This window comes from Podarcis tiliguerta (assembly GCF_965153285.1).
Source record: "Podarcis tiliguerta genome assembly, chromosome: 14".
Taxonomy (NCBI): Eukaryota; Metazoa; Chordata; class Lepidosauria; order Squamata; family Lacertidae; genus Podarcis; species Podarcis tiliguerta.
In genome coordinates, this window is record NC_139547.1 from 9,412,525 (window position 1) to 9,425,640 (window position 13,116).

General features: G+C 48.2%; 1 protein-coding gene across 4 annotated transcripts in view; it reads left to right on the forward strand.

Moving 5' to 3' along the window:
* Window positions 1-1,890: 1,890 nt before the first annotated feature.
* The window catches only part of RBPMS2 (RNA binding protein, mRNA processing factor 2), a 51,099-nt gene continuing 39,873 nt past the window's right edge, over window positions 1,891-13,116 (forward strand). For 3 of the 4 annotated variants that reach the window (XR_014504839.1, XR_014504840.1, XR_014504841.1), the window contains exon 1: window positions 2,445-3,292. Coding sequence is in view for 1 of the 4 variants with exons in the window: in XM_083413220.1 (XP_083269346.1) it covers window positions 3,239-3,292 (54 nt within the window). In the remaining 3 variants the exon portion in view is untranslated. Of the gene's footprint in view, window positions 3,293-13,116 lie in introns of all 4 variants that reach the window. The other variant, XM_083413220.1, reaches the window with a different exon arrangement.

The window sequence follows — 13,116 nt, forward strand, 5'->3', positions numbered from 1 at the left end:
TCATTACTTGTCAGTGGGGCGGCCGCAGAAAGTATTTTCCGACATGCAGCTGACACAGCGAGTCACAATCCTCGCATCCACGTAGTGGTGCTGCATATGCGACTACGGCAGTGCTTCTGAGCATGTACAGAGTGCCTTTCCCTTTCCTCCCAAGGAACCGTTGCAGGCAGCCACTGACACCAACGAAGCGCTAGTGACAAAGCAGAGCATCTGCTTCAGGGAATAAATAGTTCAGCCACTCGGATGCTTTCCCCCTCTTTAACCATTGGTCATGCTGGCTGTGGGGCTGGTGGAAGCATCAGCAGGGCCATCGCTGGTTCCCCAGCCCTGGTTTTCAACAAGCAGTTTGCGTTAAGTTTCTCCAGGCCTGAAGCATGTCAGCCCACGTGTACGTATTTATTATATGCGTGTGTCTGTGTACGTCTGAAAGCTTTTCCCACGAAGAAAGCAGGAGTCCCTCGCTTTAAAATAGCACTTCATGGGAAAAGCTGGGCGTGCTTGTTGCCATGTTTTCTATATAAAGTTTTTTGTTTTCGTGGAGGAACATGCAAACGTCTGCAATCCCCCCCTCCCGCGGCCCTTTCTCCCGGAGCCTAAAAAGTTGCGATCCTGGAATAGCTGTGCTGCTTGATTCTGATTGCATGAAGGGATCAGGAAAAACACACACACCCAACTTGGGGAAGCGGTTCGCCGTGCGCCTTCCTCGGCCCACGGAGGAATCGGATTCGGCGGCGTACGAAAGCCCCCTTTTCCACCCCCACTCCTATTCCACGCAACGCCTCGTTTACTGCACTTTCAGAAACGCCCGAGCCCCCCCACCCCTAACTAACTCCCTCCCAGGACCCCAACGCCCCCCCCCCGGGCTCCTGCAGTGGCTGGGCTTCATCACACGTCGTCGAGGCAGCGGGGGGGGGGGGCGGACGAGGCTTGATGCTTCGCAGGGTCCTGAGCGGACGCATCTAAGTAAACGGAACAGGTCAAACGACGCAAAGGACGGAAGGATGAGCCCCGCCGGAGATCTGGGATTTGGGTGGCGCTCGGGGGGGCGTGGAATGGTTGGCCTTCAGCTGTACACTTCCGACGTTTTGGCATCATCATCATTCTTATTCCAATAGATTTTCTAGTGCTTTTCAAAAACATATAATTAATTCAAATTTAATGCAATTGCAAAAGTTGCCTTTTAATAGTTTTATACTTCTGTTGCATTTATAGCCTTCCTTTTTTTCCAAGGAGGTCGAGGCGGCGTACATGGTTATCCCCCCTACGAGATAGGTTAGGTTAGGCTGAAAGGGAGTGACCCTCAACAAGGTTCCCCCAGGTTGGACGGCCACCTTTCATGGATGATTTTGTTGAGATTTCTGAGTTGCAGGGACTAGACGACCCTCGGGGTCCCTTCGATTCTATGATTCTACAAGCTCCCGAAACACAAATTTGGTCCATGTTGTCTCCGCGCCTCCCACCTCGCCCCTCATTTCGCTGCAGCATTTGGGTCGCTCGTCCTCTGGCGGCCCTCGAACAAAACATTGGAGAAAGACGGTGTGCTACGCCCATGTACACACGTATTATTATTATTATTATTATTATTATTATTATTACTAATAATAATTTTATGCAGCCTTGTTGCTTTACATTTAATTCTCTGCGTAGTTTAAATGCTCAGCGTATGGTTCAATTCTAATATGTAAATTTAAAAGTTCGAATTCTAACATGTACATTAAAAAGTTCGACGGAATGCACCAATAGAATGCGGGGGAGAAGGGCGCCCTCCAACTTCCTTCCGGGGGGGGAGGTTCTCGGGGCGCTTGCAAATCCGCTCTCTCAAATAGGGTTGGGGAGCGGCTGGCTAAAAATGCCCGCCGGAACCCTGGGAAAGGACAGTTCTCTGCCTCCACCCCGAAAACCAGAAGAGTCCCTTGTCCTCTCCTGCTCCCTCAGCTCCTACTATCAGAAGCCAAGTGATTTTAATTTAGACAATTAAATACTCTTAGAGCGGGGGGGAGGGGGCTGCTCTTTAGACGGCACTTGCTTTGCGTTACTTTAAAACGCGTTTTACCGCTGTCGCCTTTTGGGGAGGGCGCGCGGGGGGGAGTGCGTCTTTCTTCTGTTTGTTCGACTGATGGGTGTGGATGTTTGGGGAGGGGGCGCGTTTTAGACGGTCTGCCCCAAAGCCCTGACGGCCCCTGACTTGGTACGGACTGGCCGTCTGCAAAGCGCTTTGCACAGGAGAACTGCCTGCTTGCCCTAGGCGCCAATTCTTAGGGGCCTCGCTCCCCCCCCCCCCTAATAAAATATTTGACGGGGCTGCCCTCCCAAAGTTGATGTGCCAATCAAACGGTGTGCCTGTGCCGCGTCTTGTGATCGATTATGCGGGGCGGGGCTTCCCTGCACACCCGCCCCCGTATATTGGATTCAAGTTGGCACCCAGTTGGCTACCTGCCCACCTGAGGGGGTCCCCAACGCTGGGATCGGGCACTTGGCTCGCCCCCTCGGGGAAAAGAAACCCCTCTGAGGAGACGGGAGGGGGAGAAAAAAAGAAGCGCGCACGAGCCCTTTAAGAAAGTTCAATCGGGCGAGTTCATCAAAGTTTAAAAAGTTTCGCGGAGGAAGGAGCAAAGGGAGGGGGGGGGAGAGGGAAAAATGGACACCCGTCGAGGGCCGAAGAAAGTTTGCAGCCGGCGGCGGCGGCGGGGATTGGCTGGCGAGTTCCCCTGGCGACGGTGATGCAGGGCGAGGGGCTGGGCTGGCGGCCCCGCCCCGCCCCGGCCGGGCCGGGCGCTCCCTGTGGGTGCGCGCAATCGAAGAGCTGAGGCGAGGAGCGCGGGCTGCGCGGGGCCCGGCAGCAGCTGCAGCTCGTTGGCCCCCTTCGCCGCTCATTGGCCGGCGGCGCGAGCCAGCTGGATGTGAGCCTGGGGCGCGTCAAATAAGCCGCACTTCCCCCCGCGCCCACCTGCACAGCACCAGCGCACGTCGGGACCCCTTCCTTGTCCTCAGACACCCCTCGGGCACCTACCTACCTACCTGCGTCCCCCCGCGTCCCCGGCTCGCACCAGGCACCTGCCCCACCTTATCCCCGCTTAAGGCAGACCCTCGCCCTCTCCGCTCCCCTCTGAGGGGAGGATAAAAGAAGGGGGAAGGAGGAGGAGGAGGCGCAAAGGAAAGGAAGAAGGCGAGGCAGCCGCCCAGGACCAGCACGCGAGCCCCCCTGCCTTGCTTTCCTCGGACTTGCCCTGCACCCACCATGAGCAACCTGCCCAAGGAGAATGAGCACAGCAGCAACAGCCTCGAGGAAGAGGTAGGGTTGTTTTTTTTGGGGGGGGGAGCCCCGTCGGGGATGAGCCTTCCTTTGGGTTGGCCAAGGTCTGCGGGCTCGTAGGGGGGAAAAGGCTGGGCTGCGTGGTGAGGAGGGCGGCCGGTTCGTCCTGAAGTTTTCCTCTTGTGTGCGCGCTCTTTCCCTGGGCCAACGAAAATGCCTCTTGCTCCTTTTTTTTTTTTTTGCGGTTTCTTGACTTTGCGAGCAAAAGGCCTCTGGCCATTTTCTGGGCTGGGTGAAAGTTTGTTTTAAAATGCATCCGCTATGGGAGTGGTAAAAGAGGAATGCATCCCTTTTCTCCTAGTCTTCCTAGGGAGGAGGAGTGCTGTTGGTTCTTGAAGTCTCTCCTTTGTGCACGCAGCTGGTGGCGGTGATTGCTGCCTAAGGGTGGCTTTACTGTAAAAAAAATGGAGGGTTTCCGAAAGCCTGTCTGCCACCTCCTTACTTAACCTGTGGCCTCCTTACTTAACCTGTGGTGCTTCTCTTTAACTAGTAGCAGGAAGCCCAGACCTACTGAGCAAACAGCCTTTGGAGCACCAAACCTGCACTTCCTACTCATAAAACCCTGCAGTGCCTGTTAAGACTAGACGCTGCATGGGCGTCTCTGCTGATTTAGAGCTTGGCTTTGGACCTTGGCGTAGCTGGGAAGAAGCAGACGGATGCTTGGCTTTCCTCTTCCTCCTCCTCCACATCTAGGTGTTCCTTGTTTCCTCTTGTGTAGTCAGAATCCAGATGCAGTAGTGTATATTTTAATTTTTTTATGAACATGTTATAACAAAAATTAAAAAGAATATCCCAAACTAACAAAGCAGGTCACTTCTGCGAACGTTAGAAATTCAAGTCATGCCTCTATCCAAGTCTTAAGTTTCTAGTTTGGAACTAGGGAAAGCTTTGGAAACAACCATCCTAATGCAGTTTAATTCCATGCAAAAGTGGCTTCTGGACTTGGCTTTCAATGGAGAACCTGTCATTGGCTTCCCTTCTGCTTGCTCCCATCTTTCATCCAGTCTTCTGCATTTCTTGTCTGCATCACCACCGCCTTGTGAAGACGACTGTATGTCCTTGACTGGCCATCATAGATCTGAGCAAGTCGCACAGACACCTCATTAGGTAGTGCAGGTTCCCTGTGAAAATTCCTCTTTGTGGCACACTCAAGCTTTTGTGGTTTTCTATACCTGTTTGTGCAAAGTAAGTAGCTGTAGTATGTGCCATATCAAGCTGATTATATATATATATATTAGGACCCGGTTGCCTCCATTTTGTGTGCGTGGCTATTGAAATGCCAAGAAACCTCAATTCCCCTTGGGCTGCTGCAGTCGATTACTTGTCTTCCTCCCCACCCCCATCCCTCTGAAAAATAGCCGTGTAGGTTTCTTGGCGCAGAATGGCGGCCATTCTGGTCCTAAACCCTACCAAACATTGTAAAAACTGTACAGTACATTCTTAATAGGCGTACAGAAGAAATGGGAATAACCTATTGCTAATACTTTGCTTGTGCCTGCAATCTAAGAAGGTTGGTGGCTCTCCCCCCCCCCCAAAAAAAATCCTTATTGAACTCATTATGTGATATGCTTCATTTGGGTTGGCTGTCCTCCTTTGATGTTCTCTCATAGACTAGGTAACCCTGTTAAAACAGTACTGTACAGTGTCTTAATTCTACTGAAATAGCTGCATGCTTATATATGGCTTGGAGGGCTCTGGGACCAATTTGCTGGCAAAGCCTCAAAGGTTCGTGGTAGGCTGCTTCTAACACTTTCTGTATCTTAGCTGCCTTACTTGTGCGTACTGGAGGCAGAAATGCCCCCCCTTTGTCCACAGGGCAGCAGGTCATTGCTAAGCCGTCTTTCTGCAAGGTGTTTATGTAGGGCCACAGAACAGTAATATGATGGATTGGGTTGAAGCGTGTTAAAAACAACAGAAGCCAGAATGGTCCATTGCATCTGGGATTGGAGGATACGCTTAAGGCTTCAGTTTCCATTGCAAATGAACTGGTCTGACTTGGTGGCAAGTCCTAGATTAGAACTTGCAAATCACCAAATAAACACCTGGCGGTTCAGAGGTTTTTTGCTAGGCCAAACATGTAGGAGGCACAATTCTGATTATAGGCATTTTGCGTTAACACCATTTCTGGTTCTGTAGTCTTAGATACCGTAAAGCAGGGAATGGGCTGGATGGAATAGTAGCCCCCTGGCCAAAGTGGGCAACTGGCCAATTTCTAGCATATTGCTTAGTGTCTGCTGGTATACTGGGATTCAAGCAAAAAATGTATAGTAGGTGGATTTTGATGTCATTTTATTTTGCCCTCAGTATATAAAAGATGGCAACTATGAAATACATGAACTGTACCAACTTAAATGAGTAGCAAAAGTTTTAAATATAAATTTAGATCATTTGTTTTTCTTGCGTGAAATAGGTTAAATGAAGTGATGAATAAAGTGTTTGGTTATATTATGTTATTGTGGACTTGTCCAGTCATTCAAGTGAGACTTTGGAAAGTTCTCCGTAAATCTGAATTGGCTTTTGCCTCCTGTCTCCAGTATACAGTATTAAGTGGGCTTTAATCTCATTCAGGAAGGCATTTGTGTATTGCCGTGACTATGCATTCAAATTTAACTTAATCTAGATTGCCATGAGCATGCAGTCCTGCTTTTCAAATTTAACACATTAGAGGGCACAGGCGTTGTAATAAAAGTTAGGTGGACCAAATACTTGACCCATCCCTGCAATAAACTTAGCATGCATGATTCTCTAAGGGAAGGTCTTGGTGCATCTGCATTGCTTGCCAAAGATGCCAGGTTCAATCCCCAGTATCTCTAGGTTGGCCTGGGAAGAGACCCCTTCTGGAATCCTGGAGAAGCAATTCCAGTTGCTGCAGACAATACTGAGCTTGATGGCAGCTTGCTTTGTTTCTTACATAAAGTTAATTTTGGGGGGGAGAAGGTAATTGAGCATTCTCAGGCACATTCAGAATATGGCTTACTGTTATGTGCTCTGTAACCCCCATTCCCATTGCTAAGAAATTCAGTAGTTCTGATTGAGCTGTTCCTAAAGGTGTGGAAATGCAGAGGTCAACATTTATATATTTGAGAATGTTTTTCTGCATTTAAGTACAAAGTGGTATGTATGGGAGAACACTTTATTGCGGCAAGTAAACTATCACTATTGGGGTTTAACTTGATTAATCTGGAAGGAAAAGCCGTATGAATTTATGACTGATTCTATGATTGAGATCAGTGCTATTTCAATATGACGTGCTGTGTGTTCATGTTTTATTTATTTTTATTTCACAGGGGGTTCCAAATGCTGTCAAGTATATTGGTAGTAGCTTTTCTGGTCCTCTAACAGTGCAAATTATGGACAAGTGATGTGGTGTGTAACCGCTGGGGGTTTGTATCTGTAAGCAGAGGGAAAACGGATTAGCTAAAGGAGTTCTCTGCAGTTACTGATGAACGAGGAATTATGTGGACATGCTCACCAAAGAAGATCTTTGTGTGCTTGTTCTCTGAAGTGCACTACAAGTGTATTTACATATGTGTGGGTCTCATTGCTGGTTGAGAATGTTATGCAGGGACCCTCCCTGCCTGTTGTACTGCATCTTTAAATCCTTCTCCCCCACCTTGCTGCAGAGATTCTGCATCTGTCATCGAAGGCATGCAACTGCCCCTCCCTGGCTATGCAGTTAAATTCCCCAAATGGTGCTGGTCTGACTCTTAACTACATGATGAAATATGGGAAGATTGGCTGTGCCGTCACCCTGCCCTTCTGGTTGGCTGCTGTGGGAGGCAGGGTGCTAGACGGGATCAGCCTCTGGTCTGATGCAGCAATACTCGCGTTCTCTGGATGCAAGTGGGAACCTGGTGCCCTCCAGATGTTGTTGGACTCAATTCCTCTCAACCAGTATGGCTAGTGGTCAAAGGTGAGGGGAGTTGTATGGTCCAGTAGGATTGGGAGCGCTACAGTTCCTCGCCCCTAGAGTACAAAGGAAGGATATGTTGTTGTTGTTGTTGTTGTTGTTGTTGTTGTTGTTGTTGTTGTTGTTTTTAATGTGATGGATGGAAGCCTAGAACTCCAAGAAACCTTCATGAATAGGGAAGGACTAATTCAGGCTTCAGATAACGTGGTCAGCTTAGATGGACCACAATGCTCAATAGTTTCAGATAAGGCTGCAATCCAAACCCCACATATCTGGGAGTAAGCACCATTGAATTCAGCAGGACTGACGTGTTGAGGATTGTGCCTTAAGCTGTTATAAAGTTGAGACCCTTCCCTGTAGGGCAAGGGTCTCCAGTGGGCAGCAGGGTGTGTGCCATTACCCCCACCCACCCACCCAGGATGCCCACAGAAGGTCTTTGTAAATACCACTTCAAAAATTCCCAATGCTCAAGAGATTGTTGCTTTTCCTTTTTGCTGGGACTGGCTCAGCCTCTTACACCAAATGTCTCTTTAAGCACACCAACATTTATCTTGATGTCTGAAGTGGAAGCCATCACTCCATCTGTCCTGAACAGAGGAGAGTTTCAGAGCGGCTCTCTCTGTAAGTGTCCTTTGCCCGTTCATGGAACGGCTGATTGTGTGTATGTGCACGGGGGCACAATTTTGTGTTTTGGCAGCCATTTTATATCATGCTACACCTTTCCCCCACTGCAGCCATTTTGGGGTCTGCTGCTCACTGCCCTTTCTCAAGGTTCCAGATGTTCCCACTGGCCCCAAATAGTTGGCATCTCCTGCTGTAGTGGGAACACTGAGTTTTCTACAGAATAGGCTGGTCCTTCTCCCTGTATGTATTTGGGTCAGGGGTGCACAGCACATAAGGGTGGTTTTCTTCCACCTCATAGTGGAAATGACCCTGTTGCACTAGACTTTTTTACACCCTGCAGAGCCAAGTAGGCACACTGTCTTCTTCATTTTTGAGGTTATCTGCTATAATGCAACTCCTAGAGAAACCAATTTGAGGCCCATAATCTGGTTTGGTGGAGCTCCTTCCCCCGGAAAAAGATATATAATAAACAGTAATACCAAATGTTGTTCTGATTGTCCAAATAATACATTCTTAAGTGCCCTATACTTACCATTTGCTGTATTTGTAGCTTTTAAAGGGACTTGGCCTGGTAAATACCAGTATATATTTTTCCATTCTCCCAGGAAACAACAAGTGAAACAGTTGGAGAGGGAGTTAAATCTTTTGCCTGCAGAAAAACTCCTTCCATGGAAAGAACTCTGGGGTGGCGGTACCTAGGTTGGTTGTTCTTGCTATACAACGGTTCTCGGGGAACCTGCAGGACTTTGGGTAGGATCCACACCGTACATTTAAAGCGCTGACTCCCTCCACAACAATCCTGGAACCATAGCTCCCACCACCACCTAGAGTTGCAATTCCCAGTACCTTTTAACTAACGTTCCCAGGATTCCGTGTGTGTGTGTATCATGCGCTTTAAGTGTGTATTGGATGTGCTTTATATGTATGGAAATATTGTGGCATATTAATTATTTAATCATTATTAAATTTGTTTATATCCTTATACCCATAGATTACGGGGTGGTTCACAATTGTGGCTTTTGTAGACCAGAGTATCTGATGGAGTGTACTTTAGTGCTTTCCACAGATACCTCTTTATGTATTTATTTCATTATTAATTGCCCACCCTTTACTTTAAGGTCCCAGGGTGGGTTACAGCAATTGAAATACAGTATTAAACTCCAAAGCAGCTTGAAATCACAGAAGTAAGGTGGGTACCTGTAGAAGTTTGTAACTTAACAAGTGGAAAGCGCTTTGTCAGCATTGGCCCTGGTTTTGGAATATTATTATTATGTTTGCTATTTATACCCTCCCTAAATAGGCTTCCCTGGTGGTTGCGTTGCAGACATTTTGGCCTTGGCCAAAAAAATCATCTGTGCACACACACACGTGAACTTGAAAGTTTTAGGCAGCTTTGTCTGTTATTGTAACTTGTACAAATCATTGAAAGGTAAAGGTAAAGGGACCCCTGACCATTAGGTCGAGTCGTGGACGACTCTGGGGTTGCGGTGCTCATCTCGCTTTACTGGCCGAGGGAGCTGGCGTACAGCTTTCAGGTCATGTGGCCAGCATGACTGAGCCGCTTCTGGCAAACCCGAGCAGCACATGGAAACGCCGTTTACCCTCCCGCCGGAGCGGTACCTATTTATCTACTTGCACTTTCGAACGTGCTTTCGAACTGCTAGGTTGGCAGAAGCAGGGACCAAGCTCACCCCGTCGCGGGGATTTGAACTGCCAACCTTCCGATCGGCAAGCCCTAGGCTCAGTGGTTTAGACCACAGCGCCACCCGCGTACCAACAAGTCATTGTACCCAACCTGAAATCCTTACTGGAGGATGATGGGTGGTATATAAATGAATCAATGGACACATCATTTTTATTTGCAAGTCAACATCCTATTGCATGCTATGCTGTAGTATGCATTGTCCATGAACCATTTATTGTGGTAAAGAATACCAAGTCTCTAAAAGGAGCAATAGTATGCTTCCTCCTGTGGAAAAGCTGCTCATCTTTTGCTTTCTACAGAAGGAGAAAAAAGGGAATAGGAGAATTGAGAGAAGGGACGTGTGGTGACTATGAGGGACTGGGGAAAGGGAGAAGACAGCTCTGTCCACTGGGCTATATCCTTCACATTCCAGGAAGATGCTTACGCACCAGAAAAGGCCATACCTTCTGAAGTTGGGACTGCGAACAGTCTCCCACTGCAGGGAACAGGCAGAATTGGAACCCTCTATCTAGAAGCACTTCTAGGCTGTGTATGGTGACATTTTCTGGTGTATAGGCTGTAGCAGAAGAGTTGCTGGACCCTGAACATCTTTCAGAAGCAATATTGGGACTAACTTAGAGGCAAGTCTATTGTTTCCAGTTCTTGTGTAGCTAGCAGACATTCAGAAACACAAGTGATGCCACCTCAAATTTGTAGTCCAACCTCTGTCTAACAAACTTGGGGAAGCATAAATGGAGCTATCACAGTTCATTGTAGCCAACGTAATGGAGGTTAGTCTTGGCAACGGTAACCTTCCTATATAGCAGTTTAGGCTGAAATCCTAACCATGCTTTCCTGGAAGTAAGTCCCATTGAATTGAGTAGGACAGGGCAACAGAGATAGGAAACCTTTTTCATCCAGAGGGCCACATTCCTTTCTGGGCAACCTTTTAGGGGCCACATGTCTGCTGTGGGTTGGGCCAGAGCCAAAGTGAACCGAGCAACAAATGTGAATTTTATCTTTGCACAGTGCACTAGATTCTAGACAAACTTGTCCACCCTTTTCTGCTACCCATCCAGACAAGCAAGAGGTTTAATCCTCTTTGAACACCACCCAAGTTCCAGTGTTACACGAGAGGAGAAAGACTTTTCTCTGTCCGCTTTTCTCCTGCCACACATAATTTTAAAAATTTCTATCATGTTGCCCCTTACTCAACCTTTCCCTAAACTAGAGAGTCCCAGGAGCTGCAACCTTTCCTTATAGGGTGCTGCTTCATCTGCATGGTAATTTGGTTGCCCTTTTTCTGAACCTTTTCCAACTCTACAATATCCTTTTAGAGGGGTGGAAACCAGAATTGTACAGTGGTACCCCGCAAGATGAATGCCTCGCAAGACGGAAAACCCGCTAGACGAAAGGGTTTTCCGTTTTTCGATGCGCTTCGCAGGATGAATTTCCCTATGGGCTTGCTTCACAAGACGAAAATGTCTTGCGAGTCTTGAGATTTTTTTTTGCTCCCCACCCCCTTTTTCTAAGCCGCTAAACCGCTAATAGCCTTTTAGCAGCTAATCCGCTAATCCCTTAAGCCTTTAATAGCCGCTAATAGCACTAATCCGCTAATAGGGTTGCTTCGCAAGACGAAAAAACCGCTAGACGAAGAGACTCGCGGAACGAATTAATTTCGTCTTGCAAGGCACCACTGTATATAGTATTCCAAATGTGACTTCAACAATAGATTTATTTAATGGCATTATATCTGCTTAGGGGGAGGGTGGCCTGGGAAGGTTCTGAGGGCCAAATAGAGAGGCTTGGAGGGCCACATTTTGCCCCCGGATCTGAGATTTCCCTCCCCTGCCTATGCTAACACAATGCCATTGTTTCTTGGTATAGACAATACTTGTCTTAGGTTCTGACTTCAATGTGGCTTCCAGCCCTTGGCATGGCTTGATCTCATTGGATACCAGCTAATGCTCCATCCCTGTTCTCAGTATACAGCCAGGCTCTGTCAAGCCTCTTGCCGTTTCCCTTCAGAGACCTCACTGAAGTGTCCTGTTCATGCTGACATGATGTGGATCCAGCCAGATGAGTTGGATTCTGTGTAAAATGAGGCATGTGGCTGGCTGCAGGCTACTGCAGCAGCATACATGATGCTTTTAATGGCATTTAATAATTAAGACCTCGATCCTGCCTGCAAAAAGCTTACAGCATTGAACTGCAATGGTAGGAGAGCACCATGCAATGAGGGGAGAAAAAATAGGCCATGGAAGAAATGAAGGAGGGAGAGCAATTTCATGTTGTGGCCTTCTAGGCTTTGTTTCAGCTGGGATGAGAGTTTAGGTTTGTGGAAAAGCCAGGTTTCCAGGAGAGATTTGAAAGGAGGAAGGTGACCTTATAGAGTGGCATCGCGTTATGCTGTGACTCCCAGCTCCTTCAGATGTGTACAGTGGTGCCTCGCAAGACGAAAAGAATCCGTTCCGCGAGTCTCTTCGTCTAGCGGTTTTTTCATCTTGCGAAGCAAGCCCATTAGCGGTTTAGCGGCTATTAGCGGCTATTAAAGGCTTAAGGGATTAGCGGATTAGCTGCTAAAAGGCTATTAGCAGCTTAGTGCCTTAGAAAAAGGGGGTGGGGAGCGAAAAAAAAACCCCCAGGAATCACAAGACATTTTCGTCTTGCGAAGCAAGCCCATAGCAAATTCGTCCTGCGGAGCACCTCCAAAACGGAAAACCCTTTCGTCTAGCGGGTTTTCCGTCTTGCGAGGCATTCGTCTTGCGGGGCACCACTGTATCTTATGGTGTTGTGAAAGGTGGACATGTGCTGAGAACTGGGTGTGATGCAAAGTTCTGCATGCTTACTTCCACTATGCATAGAGTCAGTGCCCCTCACTGGTGTCGCGTGGAGGGGACACGACATAGGGGCAGTGGCCCTGAGCAGAGTTTTTTGAGGGATGCGTTTTGCTCCTCGTGCTGCCCTGGCAGCCCAATTTGCAATGGCAGCTGCTTTTTGCTGGCAAGTGAGCCTGCCTGGTTCAAGTGGCAGAAAGAAGCCAGGGCTCCCCCTCTCTGGCTGCTGCTTTCTTCGCTGCAGTAAATGCAATCTAGAGACTACCAACATCATAACTGGACAACATCAGTTTATTCTGTAACAGATAACACTCCCAGGGCCGATCGGCATGTTCCTTGTTCCAGTTTTGTGGGTATGAGAGTCATGCTTCTGCATACATGGATCAAAATGTGGTGTACGGAATGGTAGCAAACAATGGCTAACACCTGCGATTCACTGGAACACACAGATCTCGGGCTTCTGGGAATCTCATGAGTTCATACTTAATTGTATTGGAGGCCGGAGGTTTGTGAAACACGAATGTACAGCTTGTATTTTAACCCACTCCTATGCCCCCTCAAAGCCGTCACCCTAAGGTTTCTGGTGGTGCTCCTGTCCACAAGGGTGCTGGCTTGGGTGGGGCTGTCCATTCACCAACTGAGACCCTATGAGCACCCTGGCACCTCCAGCCCAGCTGCCCACTTAATGGGGGATAGGGAGCGTAACACTTGCCTCACCCCGGACGTCAGCAACCTATGCTATGCTGCT